Source organism: Lissotriton vulgaris, chromosome 7, assembly GCF_964263255.1.
Source record: "Lissotriton vulgaris chromosome 7, aLisVul1.2, whole genome shotgun sequence".
NCBI lineage: Eukaryota > Metazoa > Chordata > Amphibia > Caudata > Salamandridae > Lissotriton > Lissotriton vulgaris.
Genome location: NC_141695.1, coordinates 412,560,811 through 412,581,376, shown reverse-complemented (window position 1 = coordinate 412,581,376; position 20,566 = coordinate 412,560,811). Strand labels below are relative to the sequence as shown.

At 41.6% G+C, this 20,566-nt stretch overlaps 1 protein-coding gene across 1 annotated transcript in view; it reads left to right on the top strand.

The window, feature by feature from the left end:
• LOC147701762 (sulfotransferase 2B1-like) overlaps positions 1–20,566 on the top strand; it is a 251,611-nt gene that overhangs the window by 179,819 nt on the left and 51,226 nt on the right. The window contains exon 5 of the mRNA XM_086930380.1: positions 10,241–10,335. Within this exon, the coding sequence (XP_086786506.1) occupies positions 10,241–10,335 (95 nt within the window). The remainder of the gene's footprint in view (positions 1–10,240; positions 10,336–20,566) is intronic.

Here is a 20,566-nt window from a genome sequence, read left to right as displayed (position 1 = left end):
TATGTTTTAAAAAGAAAGGTTTGAGCCTGACAAGGTGTCTATCCTGCCAGATCGAAATGGACGTTTAAAACTGCCTGTCAAGGCTACAATAGCAGTCCTTGGATATGATTATTAAGGCTACTTGAATAAGTGGCACAATCTGTGCTGCAGAACCACTAGTAGTATTTAATTTACAGGCCCCTGGTATGTGTGGTATCACTCTACTACAGGCGTATAAGTAAATTAAATGCGCCAATTTGATTTGAGCCAATTCAACTCTGTTTTAAAGAGAGAGCACAAGCACCTGCACTTTAGCACTGGGTAGCAGTGGTAAAGTGTGCAGAGTCCTAAGGCCAGCAAAAACAAGATCAGCAGAAATAGAAGGGGTGAAGTAAAAAGGTTTGGGGAAGACCATCCTAAAGCTGACAGGTCTAACATATTGTAATAAGAATATGATTCTATTAAAAAATTTCAACTAGTACTTCTTCCTTTATTCTAATATACACTTCGCTGAAGAAATAACTTTAAAAAGTATCTGGGAGGCAGTTTTCATGAGAATGAGATTCCTGTGCAGCAGGTAATTTTATTAGGAGATAATTTGTCATGTAAATTCAGTTATTCATTGAATGTAATGGGGCAGCCATGTTAATTTTATCTTGCAATAGAAAACATCTAGGTGTACCAATGTGTTATAATTCATAAGTGCATTAAACAAGGTTGAAAAAGACTGTGAGTGCTGCAAAATAATCCCCATAAAGGCAAAATTAGGCTAAGGCAGATGTGGGAGCATTGCAAAATGAGACCATGCAAGACCACACTAGAGGACCAGACACACAGGTAGGTGTGCACATTACTTCAAATAAACCCCACCTGAACCAATCAGATACATAAATGGTGTTGTGGAACACTGATAAGGTGTGGGTACGTTAGTGAATGCAAACTTCATTCCTAATGGGACACAGGGACTAAAAGGATGGCCTGCATCTGCACTAGGAAAACTTGAATGGAAATAAGGAGAAAATTAAACTGAAAAGAAAAATTCAAGACATTCTGTTTTCATGGGTAATGGACTAAAGGAAAGAAAAGACAGAAGGGCAAAACAGTAGAAGGACAAGAAAGGAAAGGGATTACATTTGAAGTAGATCAAGATCAATGGATTGATCACAGAATTCCATCTTGGAGAAGATGGTTCTATGCTACCAAGGAAATGAGTACCCATTGTGAAGAAGGATATTTACAATGGAGAAGGAGATGTGGCCTAACCACCAAATGGATTGGACATTGTGTAATGTAATCTGGTGCTCATGTGAAGTTCTCTAATGTTGTTAGGCCACGTTCATGCTATAATCCTGCAACACACGGAAGACAAAACATGTTGGCTTGTGCAGTTTAATTTTAATCATTTTTTACCGCTTGGTAGTCTGCAGATGTGCTTTTCTAGTTTAGAACTAAGAAACATTTAAATAAGATGAAATGTAAACACTTCATCCCTTATTTGTTGCCAGTTAGAACGAAGGAAAGAGCACCACCATGAACAGCCATGATTTGCAGTGATGATGACAGCAACGATAGGCTGACACTTCATTAGTATAGAAGATGGATGTTCAAAATAAAAATAATATCACCCTTAACCCCTTTGCTGATAGGCCTTCCCCCGTGCTAAGCATTATTTTGGCTAATTGGAGTTGTTTGTGCTTAGGCCCCCTTGAACCTTTGTCCATATAAGGGGGCCCATTAGGATGACGGACGGACTTTGTCCGCCCGTCATCCTACCGGTGATTGGGACCGCCCGCCATAAGGGCGGGGGTTGCGTGGAGGCTATTAGGATGTGCCCGGCACAGTGGCGGGCACTTCCTGTAGTTGTAGCATTGTGGCGGGCGGTGCTCTCTGCACCGCCCGCCACAATGCAAAAAATGCATTTTCACATTTGCATATGCAAAGCGGCAGGCACCGCGCGGTGCCTGCCGCTTTGTATATGCAAATGAAGGGGGGTACCATAGCTACCTCCCCTGTGCACCCCCACCTCGGCCTTCAACATGGGGGCCCGCAGGGGCCCCCAATGGCAATGACCGCCTGCCTTTCCGTGGCGGGATCGCCGCCGCGGAAAGGCACCTATAGCCACACATGCAAATATGGCTGGCCGCCACCATATGAACCTTTTTCCGCCCCGGCCGCAAGGCGACCGGGGTGGAAAAGTGGCGGGCGGTGTTTGCCACCGCTGCGGTCCCCCCCGCCATTGTAATGTGGCGGGGGGGGAAAGGGTGGCGGGCGGGCATTTCTGTCGGGCGGATTGGCGATGTACCCGACATCATAATGGAGCCCAAGGTATTCACACCAAATTTGTGTCCCTTTTTTTAAACATCCTGAGGATTCTAAGGGTATCCTGGGTTTATGGATTCCCCTGGAGGTGACTGAGAAATAAGCCAAAGTACAGCTAAATGTGGTGTTTTGGGGAAAAAATGGAGAAAAAGTGCTTCAGATGAAAGCCTCTGTTTTTCCTCCCTGCAAATGGTATCAACAAACGGTTTGTAGTGCTAAAGTGTCCATCTTCCCAGCGTTCAGGTACAGGCAGATTTTTCTCAGAAAGCCAACATTTTCTACACAGTTGTGGCATTTTACTGGGACCTACCCTATGTTTTGTATTTTTTGTGCTTTCAACCTCCTTCCAGTTAGTGGTAGAAATGAGTGTGAAAGCAATAATGGATCCCAGATAGCTATTCATTTCCAAAAAGAAGATAACAATCTTAATTGAACAAGAGGTCTTTTTTTGTAGCACATTCAAGGTTGTCCTATAGAAACTAACAGTTAAAATAAAAAAATATTAAAATTTAGTTGAAAAAACAACTAATTGTGCCAACCTTTTCACCTGTAATTTCTTGCAAGTATGGCGGATTTTTTAAAGCAATTTACCGTTAAGTCCAACAAATTCTTCTGTTTGTGGGGATATATAGGAATTATATAAGAATCCAAGATACCCACGGCCAATAACTGAGCTATGCCTTGCAATGTTTTTTCATTGTGTACTGGGTATATAGCAATTTATTTGGTAGAATATAAATAGTGTAATATAGGTATCAAGAAAACCTATGCATTTCCTGAATAGGAACAAAATATAGAGTTTAGAAGCAGTGGTTATTTGGCAATCTCTGTAATTGTGTTACCCATACTAGCGTGAGTATTAGAGGACAGTTTTCAAAAGGACTTCTTTTTTACACCTTGTCTTACATTTGGAAGACCGAAATGCATAGAACTTAAATTGGTAATAACACTTGTTCTACTGTTGTATGTTACCGCAAGTAGCTTGATAAAAACGGTTCCTCACTTGGTTGGTAGGCCTAGTGCCCGCAACAGAAAATGGCCCAGAATGCAACATGGACCCATCTTATTTTCACAGTGAAAACTGATCCTTTTTTCACAATGTGACTAGCTGTAGATTATGCACCTTCGCTCAGCTGGCACATAGGGAAAATTAGCAAACCTGTACATTTGTAAACATTAGCCATCTAGTGGAATATAGGATGGGGTGACATGTGTGGATCTCATCAGGCTCTGTACCTCAGAATTACTTGCAAACCCCCAACTTTGTCAAAAAACAAATTTCCTCATTTTCTGTGATGGAAAGTTCTGGAATCTATAGGAAGCCCCAAACTTCCATGCACCCAGCACTCTTCCAAGTCTCCCAATAAAAATGGTACCTCACTTGTGTCGATAGGCCTAGTGCCCGCAACAAGAAAAGGCCCACAACACAACTTCGGGACATCACATGTTTCCAGTGAAAACAATCCCTTTTTTTGCAACGTGCCTAGCTGTGGATTTTCGACCCTCGGGAAACCTAGAAAAACGTTACCTTTTCAAAAACTAGACATCCAAGGAAATCCAGGATGGGGTGGCTTGTGTGGTTCTGTTACCCCGAATCCCCTGCAATCTTAAACTTTGTAAACAAAAACACATTTTCCTCCCTTTTCTGTGATGGAAAGTTCTAGAATCTGTAGGGAGCCACCAACTTCCGCCCACCGAGCAATCCCATAAGTCACCCAATAATATTTGTGCCTCACTCACGTGAAGAACCTGTAGAAAGATACGGTATACGAGCAGTGATTCTGCCACAAAAGAAACCCTGTACTTTGTCCTCACAGTGGTAGGACAATCAATTAATGATTCAACAAAGCTCAACAAAGATTACACTGACAAAAGCCTCACCTAATTTGAAAAAGTGTTAATATATAAAATAAAGAAAATACTATGGGCTAGATGTAGGTAAATAGGTTTTACCGATTCTAAAATACCAAATTTTACAGATTCAGTATTTTAGTATCGGTAAATCCTATGTAGGTAATTGATCGGTAAAAAATACTGAATCGTTAAGATTCGGTATTTACCGAATCGGTAATTACCGATTCGGTATTTGCCATTCATTCCTATGGGCCTGGAGGCCCATGGGAATGAATGTCAAATACCGAATCGGTAATTACAGATTTGGTAAAATTGGGAAAAAGTCAAGGGTGGCAGGGTGTCACTTTGACACCCTGTTGCACCCCTGATTAGTGCTGGTGTGCACATGTGGCATACATACATGCCCCATGTATGGCTGTCACATGGCACAGGTGTACATGCACATTTATGCATTTACATAGGAATTCCTAAATAACGAATTCTTAAAGCCCAGAAGCACTGTTTATAGTGCTTCCTACATCTCATTTATCGATTCGGTAAATACTGAATCGGTAAATGATGATTTGGTAAATACCGAATCAGTAAATACCAATTTGTTATTTACCGAATCCGTAAAATAGCCTCCTTCATAGGAAAATGCTGAGGTGATATTTCACATGTAGCAGTACAAAATAAACATAACAAATATAACACACAATGAAAAAGCCCCAAAGAGACCTATGACTTATCATCTTCATTGTTTAGATCTAATGGGCAATAACTCTTGTAATGTGAAGGTCGATGTTTCGACCCCTTGAGTACGTGTGTGTTTTGAAAGACATCACCGTTGGGTCTTTATCAGGACTATAAATCAATTGTGTACAGCCTGTGTAAGAGAGAGAGAAGTTTATATAGACGTCGGTGTGTGGAAGATTTCGTAAGATTTCAGCAAATTGAAATACCCAATGGAATTATAATTTGAGCCTCTTGAGCGAGCCTTTAACATTTGTGTGATTCCTTCCCCCCTTTTTTCATAATGCCAGTGATAGCAATTTTTTATTGAAATGAGATTGTCTTCTCTTTCGATGACTAGATGGAGAGTTTTTATCCCTGACATGTCTTGGATATCTGAACAGGCTCTTGACCGGGTATATTTGAACAATGATTGTTCTCCCCCCCCCCCCCCCCTCCCCCCTGTGTCTTACAATAGGATCCAAGGAAGTACGGGCTTTTCCTGGTTCTTCGTTTTTGATTTCACCAAATATTACAGAAAGCTGCAGCGGCTTCTTACACCTCCACCGAAAATTCTGGATGTGAGGTATGAATTGTAGTCCTTCAATGCACTACTTATTAACATTATATACATAAATAACTTATTAAACCTGTCCCTATTTTTCATGGTAGGAGGAAGAGTGTTCCGTTTAACTTCGCTGCCAACACAATTTAATGCCTTTTAATGCTTCTTTTACGATCAAACATTTGGGTCTAACTTATCTGGATATTGAGATAAGAACCTTGAATTATCCAGTGTATAAAACTCCTCAAGGAAAATGGATTGTCTATATATTTACACAGGTTTTATGGGCAGGTCATCGACACTGATTGATACAGAGGCTTGCTGTTTCTCCATTTTCCAGTGAAAATTCTATTCAAAAGGTGTACTTACACCTTACGAAATCTTCCACACACTGACATCTAAACAAACTTCCCTCTCTCTTACACAGGCTGTACGCAATTGATTGATAGTCCTGATGAATACCCAATGGTGATGTATTTCAAAACACACACGTATTCAGGGGATCAAAACGTCGATATTCACAATACAAGCTTTATTGGTCAATTAGACCAAAACAATGAGGAATGTAAATCCTAGGTCTCTTTAAAGCTTGTTTCATTGTTAATTCAATGCTCTTCAATTAATTTATGTTGGATGTGTTATATTTGTTATGTTTATGTTTATTATGTACTGTTGATACTACTGTGAAATATCAGCCACTTTCATTTTTTTGGTGTTGTTAAGATCTGTTTACTGTAGTTATATTCATTGTGCATCAGTTCTGTCGTTTATCACTAATTTCTTAAGATTATATTATTTTTTTTAATATATCTAGTAGCACTTTTTCAATTTAGTTGATTTTTTTGTCAGTTTAATCATTGTTGTGCTTTGTTGAATCATTAATTGATGGTCCTACCACTTTGAGGACAAAGTACTATACCTAACGGTTTCTTTCTTGTCAGAACCAATGCTTGTATACTGTCACTTGTGTGGGAGGGCCTAGAGCCTGTGGCAGGAAACATCCCAAAACGCAATGTGGGCACATCACATTTTTCCAGTGAAAACTGACCTTTTTTTCACAATGTGCCCAGCAGTGGATTCTGGACCCTAGCTCAATTGGCATTTAGGGAAACATAACAATATTGTAATTTTTTTAAAACAGGACACCCAAGGGAAACCAGAATGGGGTGATTTGTGTAGCTCTCACCATGATCTGGTACCAGGAATCCCTTGCAAACCTCAAACCTTGGCCCAAAAACACACTTTCATCACATTTCAGTGATGCAAATTTCTGGAATCTGCATGGAGCCACAAACCTCTGCCCACCAAGCATTTCCTGAAGTCTCCTGATAAAAATTAGTACCTCACTTGTGTAGGTAGGCCTTGTGCCCACAAAATGAAACACCCCAAAACCTACTGTGGACCGGTTTCTGGCTATCAGCCGTCTTCAGCCAGGATAGCTTGCCTCCAGTGGTGTGGAGAGCACAGGACTCACGTCTGAGCATACCCTTCCCACTTGGGGTGACAAATGCAAAACCAACAGTTGATGGACAGAATGCAGAACAATGTCATACATTCCCCCCAGTACAGAGATCTGGGCCTAAATCCATTGTTTTTTGCACTCCACACCACCCCAGTTCAGACATGGCCATATGCAAATCAGCCTTGACCCTGTGCCTCATGGGAACAGTCCAGCCCGAACTACCAAGCCATGTCTTCCCTGGACCGGAATCAAGCATCCTAGGACCGGTTTCTGGCTATCAGCTGTCTTCAGCCAGGATAGCTTGACTCCAGTGGTGTGGAGAGCACGGGACTCGCGTCTGAGCATACCCTTCCCATTCGGGGTGACAAAAGCAAAAGCAACAGTTGATGGACAGAATGCAGAACAATGTCATACATTCACCCCAGTACAGAGATCTGGGCCTAAATCCATCGTTTTTTTGCACTCCACACCACACCAGTTCAGAAATGGCCATATGCAAATCGGCCTTGACCCTCTACATCATGGGAACAGTCCAGCCCGAACTGCCAAGGCATGTCTTCCCTGGACCAGAATCAAGCATCCTAGGACCGGTTTCTGGCTATCTGCCGTCTTCAGCCAGGATAGCTTGACTCCAGTGGTGTGGAAAGGAAAGGGAATCACGTCTGAGTATACCCTTCCCACTCGGGGTGACAAATGCAAAACCAACAGTTGATGGACAGAATGCAGAACAATGTCATACATTCACGCCAGTACAGAGATCTGGGCCTAAATCCATAGTTTTTTTGCACTCCACACCACCCCAGTTCAGACATGGCCATATGCAAATCAGCCTTGACCCTGTGCCTCATGGGAACAGTCCAGCTCGAACTGCCAAGCCATGTCTTCCCTGGACCGAAATCAAGCATCTTAGGACTGGTTTCTGGCTATCGGCCGTCTTCAGCCAGGATAGATTGACTCCAGTGGTGTGGAGAGCACGGGACTCACGTCTGAGGATACCCTTCCCACTCGGGGTGACAAATGCAAAACAGTTGATGGACAGAATGCAGAACAATGTCATACATTCACTCCAGTACAGAGATCTGGGCCTAAATCCATCGTTTTTAATGGCACTCCACACCACCCCAGTTCAGACATGACCAAAAGTGTAGGTGACTCCCTTGCAAAACCAGGTAGTTTTGGGATCGATCATTTTGAAGTCCCCACAGTAGGTTTTGGGCCATTTCCTATTGTGGGCATAAGGCCTACCCACAACATTGAAGTACCATTTTTATCAGGAGATCTGGGGAAACGCTGGGTGGCCTGGTAATCAGACAACTGTCCCTCGCAGAAAAGTGAGAACAATTGTTTTTTAAGCACAATTTGCGGTTTGCAGGGGATTCTGGGTAGGAAAATATAGGGGGATCAACACAATCCAAACCACAACTCCCCCCGGGTGTCTATGTTTGGCAGGTTTCCCAAGATGGCTGTCGAGCCCGGTACTAAAAACACTGGTGACCCCCTTGAAAAACCAGGTTGTTTTGTGGTAGATAGGTGGGCACCTGTGTTTTTGGTCCCAGGTTAGCAGACATCTAGGAGATCCTAAAAAACCCGGACATTTCTGAAAACTAGACCCCTGTGGAAGTCCAGAGTGCTGTGGCTTACGTTGAACCCACAACATTTGCCTGTTGCAGAAAGACTGTGGCAATATTTTTTGAGATGGATGGGAGCATTGGCATGCCCATTTTGGGCTGCTTCCCACCCTACGTTTAAAAAAAAACAATAATTTCTATGACACTAGTTGGGTTTTATTGTTTACCTGTTTTTGAAACTTGAATTTATTACGAAGTACTAAGTATACCAAAAGGGAGCTGATCACGAGGTAACAAGTGGGAATGTTATAAGAAGGTGACACAATCTATGTATGATAATTGCTCCTCACTGTTACATGTCCAAATTAAGGAAACGAATGCCATAGGTTGCAACGCAAAATGTTTTATCCATCTCTGTCGATGACAAATACTAATGGTATGCAAATGTGATATACATATGTCTATGTACTTATATCTCTTGCCATCCTGACAATAAAGATTTTTCAAAAAAAAAAAAAACAATAATTTCTTGTGCCTAGGGAGGAAGTTCAGGGGCTATTGCACCCATTTGCCTCCTGGGGGAGGAAGAAAGACTGCACCAATTTTTTTGAGTGGTTGGGACATTGGCATGCCCTTATTGGGCAGGCCACACCCCTATATACATATATACAATAAATAAGTCCATGGTGTCTGGTGTGGTTTTTACCACCCCGCAGGGCTGATCGGGGGCTAACCATCTGCCTGCCGGGAAGGGGGGCAGAAAGACTATGGAATTTGGGGAAGGGTGTAGGGTCATTGGCATGCCTATTTTGGGCAGCCCCCAACCCTATATACATAAAATAAATAAATCGCTGGTGCCTAATATGCTTTCTACCCCCATGGGGTGCAGATCGGGGGCCAATGCCTCCATCGGTCTCTTGAGGGGCATAGCAACTGCAGAATTTTTTTGGGGGGCATTTGCATGCCTATTTTGAGTAGCCCCCAACCCTATATACATAAAATAAATAAATCCCTCATGCCTAGTGGGCTTTCTGGGAGGGGGCAGATAAGGTTTAACATCCCCCATATGCCCCCTAGAAGGGTGAAAAGACTTAGGGGAGGGTGGGGGCATAGACATGCCCATTTTGGGCAGCCCCCACCCCTATATTTACATGTGCATGTCCACTGTGCTTTCTGTCTCCCCAAAGGGGCAGGTCAGGGGCTATTGCCCCTATCTGCACCCCCAGGGGCAGAAAGACTGAATATGGCCAAAAAATGTGGGTGGAGCAAAGGCCCTTGCCCAAGTCCCTTGTGCCTAGTGGGTGGATCCCTGCTTAGGTGTCACCCTCCAGCGGCAATCCCCAAGCAGGCATCCACTAGGGGTGCTTCTCCCCTTTTCAGTGACACCTTTCCCATCTGCCTCTGGGCTCAGTGGGCTGAGATAGCCCCCTAAGCACCGATGCAGTGAAACTGAAATTAGCCGATCAGCTAATTTCAGTTTTGGTTTCACTGCAATGTCGTCAGCCCAACATGTGCGCTTATTGTCATTTATGTGAAAGAATCTGGACAGCCTCAGGAGCTCGGGATTCTCTTGCCCAGCTCCCGAGACTGTTTTGATTGAAAGGAAATCCCTCTGGTGCCGCATCAGAGGAAGGTCTTGTGCCATGTGTGCGGACTGCCTGGAGCACTGTAGCGTTGGATGGCTCCCGACGGTTCAGTTAAATGTTTCTCTTCAGTTCAGAGTATTTCATGTTACATATAAACAGCAGCACCACTTTCTTGTGTTTTTCTTTTTTCATTTAGTTCCTTATGGTTCCTGGTTCGATCACGTCAATGGATGGATGAAAATGTGTGGCCAAAATAATTTTCTTTTGCTTACATACGATGATCTTAAGCAGGTATGGTTCATCTCGGAACTGAAAGAAACCAACACTTTGACAAGAATGTTAACACTTTTGCAGCAAGTATTCTGACAAACTGTTTCTTGATACTGATTTAAATATGAATATAGACTTATTTACATTGATCATTTTACGTTTTTGCATTTACAAAATACACAGCAAGTGTTTTCAACTATCTACATTGTAAACAAGATTTGCAATTGTAATTCATTTGGCGTTTCTTGTTACATCATGCAGAGTGAAACGAGCCAAACAGTTCAAGACTTTTGTACCTTTAAACGCATGGTTTCAGGAACTTATTTATGTGACTTGCTTATTAATAACTAATTGAATTATTATCTTTCATAATAATTAGATCAGCTTAAAAAAGTAAAAGAATGCTGCTCAAATATGATCTCTAGTTTTTTCAGAAGCATTCCTCTCACATTTAAAAAATGTAGGGCATTTGTCATATGTGAGTGACGTCTCTTGTATGTTGTGTCATTGGGGGTACATATATAGCTAATTTTAAATGCCTTATATCTTAAAAATTACTTACCCTACTAAACTGCAGTACCAACAAAGTATTTTTTGTGCACCATAAGGTATAATCCTGCCACATTTCATATCAATCTTTTCAATAATTTCAAGCCATGTCAATCACAATAGTCTATGAAAAATGAATTAGTGGAAAAAGGCATTTGGGGCTCCCCTTCTATCTTTGCACCCCCTTAACAACTCATTACAAAAATTTGCATCATCTCAAAATGCAGAAAATGCTGTAGGTCTGGAAAGTTTTAGGGTGCTTCGTCAAATGAGTGCAAAGTTATTACAGAGCGAAAATCAGAGGAATTCTATCTCTGGAAATACTACCTATAACTAAAGTGTGGCAATCAGATTTAATGTGATTTTATTTTTCTCTGTTTTATTTCTTATGCATTTTTTCATTGGTTTACATAATCATATGACCATAAATGTGTCTTAGTTATTCATGTAGTAATACTTAAACTTTATATATTTAGTCTATTTTTTGTGCATCCTTGCTACTTTTTGTAGGATTGTGCTATACATAAGCCCAAAGATAAAACCAATATTCAAGATTATAATTTTTTTCCTTAGTGGCCAATAAAGATGTCCTCCAAATAGTAGTTTGTGTAACTCACTGTTAGGTCACTTTTCATTTTGTTGCGTAGGGGTACTTAAGGATGTAGATTTTAGATTGTGCAGTTTTATTGTGTGACATGAGTGCATGCAAAGAATAACTCATGTGGATGAAGATATACTCTATTTATTATGTATTTGTTTATAGGTTTCCATTAGCATGTGACCATTAGTGGGTCATTCAGTATTCAGTATTTAAAACACTTCATTTTGGTCAAAGACTATAAAATCAGGATATTGATAAAACATTACATGGTTCATTCAGTTTACCAGAAAGCAACATGGGCTCAAGGATTGCAGCCAAAAATACGTCTAAAACACAATTTTGAGATATAAACAGTAAACCCAACCATAAAATACAGTATAAGAATAATGTAAAAATTATCAGGACTAGAAAATTAAGTGCAACAGTATTCTGGTAAATTAAAATCACTAGCATCAGAAAAAAGACTATAGGAATAAAAACAATATGGGAAATGTCTGGGGAATAAAGTGCAATTAACAAATATGTACATATCAGAGATCCCATAGGCAATATAACAGCCTTTAGTGCTACTAGGCTGAATCAGAATAAAATGCAAGCTGCTTCAAAATCTTAATTCTGATGGGCCATATAGAATCAAGGTTTTTCACAATCCAAAAGAATATACATGTATTGGAGTAAGACCTACAAATTCAAATACAAATATGTAGGTCTTACTCCATATCGTGTATATTCTTTTTGTGCTGACAAACTCACAGGAATGTGCAGAGCAGCACAATCCAATTCTTGCGTTGTGTAGCATAAGGGAATAAAGATGTACCTCAGACTTATTTGCCTCCCTACACACAGGACAGAGGGAACATACCTCTGAGTGTCGCAACCATTTGCTGGTGTGGGCTGGCAATGGTAAAGTCCCCAGCCTAGTAAACTGAGGTCCTTGTTCATCAAGCAAATTCTCAAACGCTGGTGTAATCTTAATTTATCAGAGCCGATCAATCAATCTACATGGTGCAATAATCGGATTATTTTCTACTTTTAATTCTCCCAAAAGGTCAGTTTCTCCAGTTTGATGTAAGAGTTGGCAATAGATAAGGGATATTTCCACAGATCTGGCAAGCCCAGGTTAAAAAGGGTCTGCCTAACATATTTCAAAAAGGGGAGTGAAACTGAACACCGTAATTCAGGATGTTCTTCAGTCCAGTTCCATAGGGTTCTACCTCCCTGATTAGCCAAATCCACAGCTAATATAGGATTGGATTAAGCCTGAGTTTGGCATTTATTGGTTGCATGGCCAGATCCATTGTGAAGAAATAAATGGAGTACTTTGTGGGAGTTTTATTGTGGTTCCCAGGAATTTGTTCTCTGCAGCCCCCAAGGGCTCTACATTGCTATGCTCTTCAGAGCTGTGAACAGCAGCCGCCACAGCTTGGGCTCTAATTTCCATTAAGAGGTATATAGGATGAAAAGAGGTGTTCTTGGCAAAGTTTAACATTGATTCCACACGTGGTTAGGCAAAAGCATACTACTTGTTACCTGGTTAGCCCAAGCTTTGCTACTTGAAACACTGACAAATAGGTAAACAAATACAGTACCCTCTCCAAGTTTACCCCCCCCCCAATCACAGAGACCCTCTAAATTGTCTATGGGGATTTGTTGTCATAAATGTTGTTTTATTTGCATTCATTGCCAGGCCATGACTAATACCAAAAAGACTAATCCTGGTGAGAAGGGTCTTGATTGGAGTTTTCTATACCAGTAGGGTGTTGTCAGCAAACAATAAGGATGAAGTTTTAAAGCCACCTAGTTCTGGAGAAGCAGATTCACAGCCCAAAAGAAAATCTACACATCCATATATGAATAGCAGAAATAAGGTGAAGGCAAGGACACAGCCTTGCCTTACACCTTTGTTGAACATAATACACATGTCTATGTAAACTCAATTGGAGTGTAAGTGTGTTTTGGGAACCAACTTTTTTCTTTGCACCCACTTGACCAAACACCGCCACACTTTCTATCCTTCACCAATGTAACAGGTGCAATAAGTGTTCAAAGTGTGCCATAGATTTGTCAAACGGGTGCCAACTTATTAAGGACAAAATCAGAGCAATTCCAATTTCTGGTTACCCAAACCATAACTTCACTCTGATAGATAAATAAATATTTATAGGGATGGATAATATGGCCACCAAATAACTTTGACCAGGTTATTGTCAATAATCGCACCATAACTCTTAAAGAAATAAAAAACTGCAGAGCGACCAAAGTTATCTATGCCTTCCTTTGTCCTTGCGGTTTGGCATACATTGGAGAAACTGGCAGGGAAGTCACATTTTGCATGTGTGAACACAATTCAAACATCAGGACTGGCAAACGAACAGCCCCTCTAGTTACCCACTGGATAGAAACTAAACACAGTGAATTCGATCTTCAATGGACCATACTGGAAAGAGTCCATGCCCACAAGGGGACTGCCATACAAGCCATTCACAAAAAAAGAGAGGACTTTTGGATCGATACCCTAAACACTAAAACTGAGGGCCTCAATGAGCATCTCCCATGGGAGGATGCCATTATTTGATATTTATCCTTTATTTTTGGTTCTGCCTTTGATGGGGCTCCATCAGTCAGTACTTGATATGTGTTCTTTTCATTTGAATAGCTTTCTTTTTTTCTTCCCGTACCTGATTCCCTGTTTTGTTGCTCCATTCTGGTGTTAATTATGTTTTCTACTCCATTTGACTTGTTTCTTTCGACAATTTCCCGCCCGGCACCCAAAAGAACTATTTCTCGGTCCGGTAAGTTAGGGAACAAATATATTTCCCCTTTTTTCTTATATTCTACTTTTCTTTTTACCATTTTATTCACGTAGGTTATGTATATTTTATGTTGACCCTGATATTGTGTCCTTGGCACCAACAGGAATTTTTCATGCTTTCCGCTCTTGTTGCTTTGTAACTTAGTTCTGGTCATTTACGTTTATTCCCCCTTTTGCCTCCTGGTGCTTACTGTTTTATTTACTACCTGGAGTTTTTAGAGGATCCCTTACTTCCCGCTCTTCTGCTCTGTGCACGTCAATACGTCTAGCCCCGGGATCCCTTTTCCTGATTGGATCCTTCTAATGAGGTGGCCTTTATATTACCTGATTTTTCCGGATGTTCGCATTGCTGCATCACATGCTTGCAGCCCAGACGCCCAACTTTTTATCACTCGGCCCCCCTTGAGCCTTACCCGTTCTGGGCCGTCTTTTGCCCCTGCCCTTAGAATTTTGTTTTCTTTAATCCTTTTTAGATTGGATGCCATAGAGCCTCGGTGACCGGAGGAGTCCCAAAGACCTCCCGGCGGCGTTTTGCCATTTCTTTCTGCCCGCATTTGGATGCTTTCCTCATCCACCTGAAGTCACGTTCTGATACCCCTCCGCCCCTCCTGGTGAATATTTACACAGTTCATGTTATTTTTAAGCACCTCTTTATTTTTCTGTTTTCCTTATATTTCAATAGAAGATTGCTTAGTCCCTCTCATTCGGTTTATGTCATTATTCATTTATCCCATTTTATGAGTCTTGTCATTCACACCCTACCTTTCACTCTGAGTAGTATATTCTTTTATGTATACGTGTCCATTTTTTAGGTCGAGCTGGTAAAAGCAATGCTTCGCATTGCGTCCAGCGAAGTATCTATTGTTGCCCACTTTCTGGGAATCTGAGACAGGGGTCGGGCACACGCGGCGATTGGAGTCTGTGGACGCGCACGTCCAGGCCTGTGCCGTGCACATCACCTGCCACACATTCCCTGAAGTGCGCAAAAACACACACACACACACGCAGGCAGACACACACACAAACACGCATGCACGCACACACACACACACACACACACACACACACACTGCATACACACCCACGCACATGCACACACACACACACCCCTACAATTAAGCCTCACCCGCCCCACTCACCGGGCTACAGGCTCATTCGCGCGGGGCTTCCCTCACTTGTTTTTATTAGGTGAATGCATCATATAGACCTAAAATGTCCGCCAGTAACAGAAACGGATGTCTCTAGGAATTCCTTGTGTGATGACGTAATGCTGGCACGTAAAGGCTGTGTCACTGACAATAGGAAAGGAGGCGGAACCCGGAGAAAGGAGTCGCGGCTTCCAGAAGGCTGGTGCTGTCAAGATGAAGAAGCAGATTGGTCCAGGGTCTACGGTGGATGTGGACCTGCTCAGCCTGATAGTCGCCAGCGCCACTACTGAAGGTGAGTGGCGTGAGCCTCATGTGGTCACGTGATAAAACGCCTGCAACCGTGGATTGGACGAAGAGCGAGAGCGACCGAGTTGCTCAATAACTTGATTAAAGATATAAATGACGGACTGTCTCCCGCTTATCTTAAACTAAAAAGATGGCATATACACGAAGGTATAAAGAGCCAAACATCTCTGTAGTGCACAGTGTCACGTCTGGAATGTCCCACATGTCGTTTATTACACTTAAGTCTCATCTTTGGGAAGGTAAAAGGCTGCCATCTTAAAAACCAAATAAAGCAGTTATAAAATATTATATTTTTACATAATGCATTGCAAAATACCAGATTCATGCAGAAGACTTTTTAAGCCAAAAATGTCTTGATTTTATTTCCCTCACGCCTGAATTTGTCTTTACTTCAAACAAAGTGTACAAGGAAAATCCATTCACTCCTGTTTTTTAATGCTCCCACTTTTTCTGTTCTACGACGATTGTTGGCATGGAAGTTATTTAATGTCAACGCGAGTGTGCTTGAAAACAGATGCTGCCTGTTCACTTCTGAACTGCTTGTCTTTCAGCTGGTTTACATTGAGCGGCACGCGTCATTGCTCCTGGTTAATCTCTCTACTGCCTCTGTAGCCGCCACAATCTGCCTCACTTCCACTTCTGTATCTCCTCTGTGCCCCTCAATGGATCACTGACATAATATAGAATGACAAAATATAGACTTACCAAAATATAGTCAACAAAATATAGAATGCCAAAATATCGAATTCCTATCTACAAACAGGTAAGTACAAAAATATCGAATCCAAAATGTAGTCTGTAAAAAATATAGTCAGTCAAAATATCGAATTTTTTTAAATGTTTTAAAAGTAATTTAAAATTAATGAACTAATAAATATAATTAACTTAAACATACTTAAAAATACTCAAATAACCTTAAAATTAAGATATAATTAATTTAAGTTAATAATAAAAAAAATTACAAAATTTTACCGTAGGATAGCAGGAGGGTAACATTTAATATTACCACTCCAGTGAGTGCAACAGTAGGGAAAGCGTTGGATAGCGTAGGGGTAAAAAATACTATTCCCACTCCAGTGAGTGCAACAGTAGGGAAAGCGTTGGATAGCGTAGGGGTAAAAAATACTATTCCCACTCCAGAGTGCAAGAGTAGGGAAAGCGTTGGGTAGCGTAGGGGTAAAAATTACTATTCCCACTCCAGAGAGTGCAACAGTAGGGAAAGCGTTGGATAGCGTAGGGGTAAAAAATACTATTCCGACTCCAGTGAGTGCAACAGTAGGGAAAGCGTTGGATAGCGTAAGGGTAAAAATTACTATTCCCACTCCAGAGAGTGCAACAGTAGGGAAAGCGTTGGATAGCGGGAGGGTAAAAAATACTATTCCCACTCCAGTGAGTGCAACAGTAGGGAAAGCGTTGGATAGCGTAGGGGTTAAAAATACTATTCCCACTCCAGAGAGTGCAACAGTAGGGAAAGCGTTGGATAGCGTAGGGGTAAAAATTACTATTCCCACTCCAGAGAGTGCAACAGTAGGGAAAGCGTTGGATAGCATAAGGGTAAAAATTACTATTCCCACTCCAGAGAGTGCAACAGTAGGGAAAGCGTTGGATAGCGGGAGGGTAAAAATTACTATTCTAACTCCAGAGCGTGCAACAGTAGGGAAAGCGTTGGATAGCGTAGGGGTAAGAATTACTATTCCCACTCCAGAGAGTGCAACAGTAGGGAAAGCATTGGATAGCGTAGGGGTAAAAAATACTATTCCCACTCCAGAGAGTGCAACAGTAGGGAAAGCGTTGGATAGCGGGAGTGTGAAAATTACTATTCCCACTCCAGATAGTGCAACAGTAGGGAAAGCTTTGGATAGCGTTGGGGTAAAAATTACTTTTCCCACTCCAGAGAGTGCAACAGTAGGGAAAGCGTTGGATAGCGTAGGGGTAAAAAATACTATTCCCACTCCAGAGAGTGCAACAGTAGGAAAAGCGTTGGATAGCGGGAGGGTGAAAATTACTATTCCCACTCCAGTGAGTTTAACAGTAGGGAAAGTAATGATTTAATATATTATTAAAAATAAATTAAATATCAATACCAATAAAACATTAATTGAAATTAATAACCAATTTAATATTATGTAATAATTAATTAGACATACAACTACATATTAGTTATTAAAAATATTAACCTATTCATAATTATTTAACAACTAATTAATTTTCAATAACAAAAACTAATTAATATTAAAAATGAATACCAATTAAAAATTAACAGTAAATTAATTATCAATACACAAAAAGTATTTTTAATATGTAATTAATTACAATTACATTATTTCCCACCCTATTCTCCTTTAAACTCACATCCCACTACAGAAAATACATTAATACAATTATCATAATTATCAAATATTTAATTAATACAAAATAATTACCAATTAATAAAAATTAATTGCCAATTAATAGAAATTAATTACCAATTTAAAATTAATTAACAATAAATTTAAAATCAATACCAATAAATGAAAAACATTATTTACCTAATTACAATTAAATTACTTCCCACCCTATTCCCCTATAAACCAACAACCAGCTACAGAAAATAAATTTAGAAAATTAACATAATTAACAATTAATCAATTAATACAAATTAATTGGCAATTAATAAAAATTAATTACCAATTAAAAAATAACAATAAATTCAAAATGAATACCAATAAATAAATAGAAATATTTAATTAATTACAATTAAATTACTTCCCACCCTATTCCCCTATAAACCCACAACCCGCTACAGAATTAAATTACGCAAAAATTAAATACCATAAAATTAATTACTTAAAATACATTAAACATACATTATAAAAATTAATATACACTTTTCACACATATACTAACATACAAAACACTTAAAAAAAATTATATTATTAAAAAATCGATATATTTAATGCCTACATTGTATACTTCGATATTTTGACTTCTATATTTTGAAAATCGATATTACTTACCTTAAATTCGATATTTTTAACCACTATATTGTGTCCATTCGATATTTTGTCCATTCTATATTTTTACTTCGATATTATGTCCATTCTATATTTTGGAATCAATATTATGACTGTTTACCCCCCTCAATGCCATGGCCTAACTCTGCCTCTCTCACTCCTCACCCCAGCCTCCACTCCTCTCTTTCCTTTCCATGTCCTCTTTCCTTCCCCTCCCACTCCTTTTTTCCCAGTTGTTCTCATCTTCATCCCCCCCATGCTTACTCCTTTCCCAGGTCTAGCTTCATTGCTGTGCCTTCCACCTCTCAGGCGTCTCTCACCAACTCATCTTCTCAACCTCACTTCTCTCCCTGTTGCATTCTTGGGCTCCCTCATCATGCCTCTCTCCCTTTCTATACTCTCAGACTCCCTCTCTTGCTTCTCTCTCTTGCTTCGCTCTTGGGCTCCCTGTCCGTACTTCTCTCCCCTGATACACTCTGTCTCCCTCTCTATGCTTCTGTCCCCTGCTGCACTCTCAGGCTCCCTATCCGTGCATCTCACCCTTGCTTCACTCTTGGGCTCCCTCTCCGTGCTTCTCTTCCTTGCTGCACTCTCCGCTCCCTCTCCATGCTTCTATCCCCTGCTGCACTCTCGTGCTCCATCTCCGTGCCTCTCTCCCCAACAGCACTCTTGGGCTCTCTCTCTCCCTAACAGCACTCTTGTGCTCCTACTCCGTGCCTCTCTCCCCAACAGCACTCTTGGGCTCCCTCTCTCCCTAACAGCACTCTCGGGATCCCACTCCGTACCTCTCTCCCTAACAGCACTCTCGGGTTCCCTCTCCAGGCCTCTTTTCCTAACAGCACTTTCGGGCTCCCTCTCTGTGCTTCTCTTCCCTTGCTTGTCTCTGACTTCCTTTTTGTGCTTCTCTCCCCTGCTGCGCTCTCGGGCTTCCTCTCTGTGCTTCTCTCCCCTGCTGTACTCTCGGGCTCCCTCTCCATGCTTCTCTCCCTTGCTGCACTCTTGGGCTCCCGCTCCGTGCTTCTCTCCCCTGCTGCACTCTCGGGCTCCCTCTCTGTGCTTCTCTCCCCTGCTGCATTCTCGGGCTCCCACTCAGTGCTTCTCTCCCTGGCTGCACTCTCGGTCTCCCTCTCCATGCTTCTCTCCCCTGTTGCACTCTCGGGCTCCCTCTCCGTGCTTCTCTCCCCTGCTGCACTCTCCGGCTCCTTCTCTGTTCCTCTCTCCCTTGCTGCACTCTGTCTCCCTCTCCGTGCTTTTCTCCCCGGCTGCACTCTCATGCTTCCTCTCTGTGCTTCTCTCCCCTGCTGCATTCTTGGGCTCCCTCTCCATTGCTTCACTCCCCTGCTGCACTCTTGGGCTCCCGCTCCGTGCTTCTCTCCGCTATTGCACTCTCAGGCTCCCTCTCCGTGCTTCTCTCCCCTGCTGCACTCTCGGGCTCCTTCTCCGTTCCTCTCTCCCTTGCTGCACTCTGTCTCCCTCTCTGTGCTTTTCTCCCCTACTGCACTTTAGGGCTCCCTCTCCATGCTTCCCACCCTTGTTTCAGTGTTAAGCTCCCTCTCCGTGCTTCTCTCCATTGCCATTCCCCTCAAATTGCCTTCCTCCTCTTCCATCCTTTTTCGTCTCCCCCTGCTTGCCTTCATCTTTCCACACTCTTTCCCCCCTCTGTCCACACTCTTCTGTCTCTTCTTTTCACACTCTTCTCTGCCTCTCGTTTCCACACTCTCACACACTGACCCATTTACTCTTTCTGTTTTGCACTTACCTTGACCTTGGGCACTGAATTCTGCACAACAGTTCGCAGAAGAAACACAAATGTGTGCTCTGCTACTAGCTGATAAATTCAAGC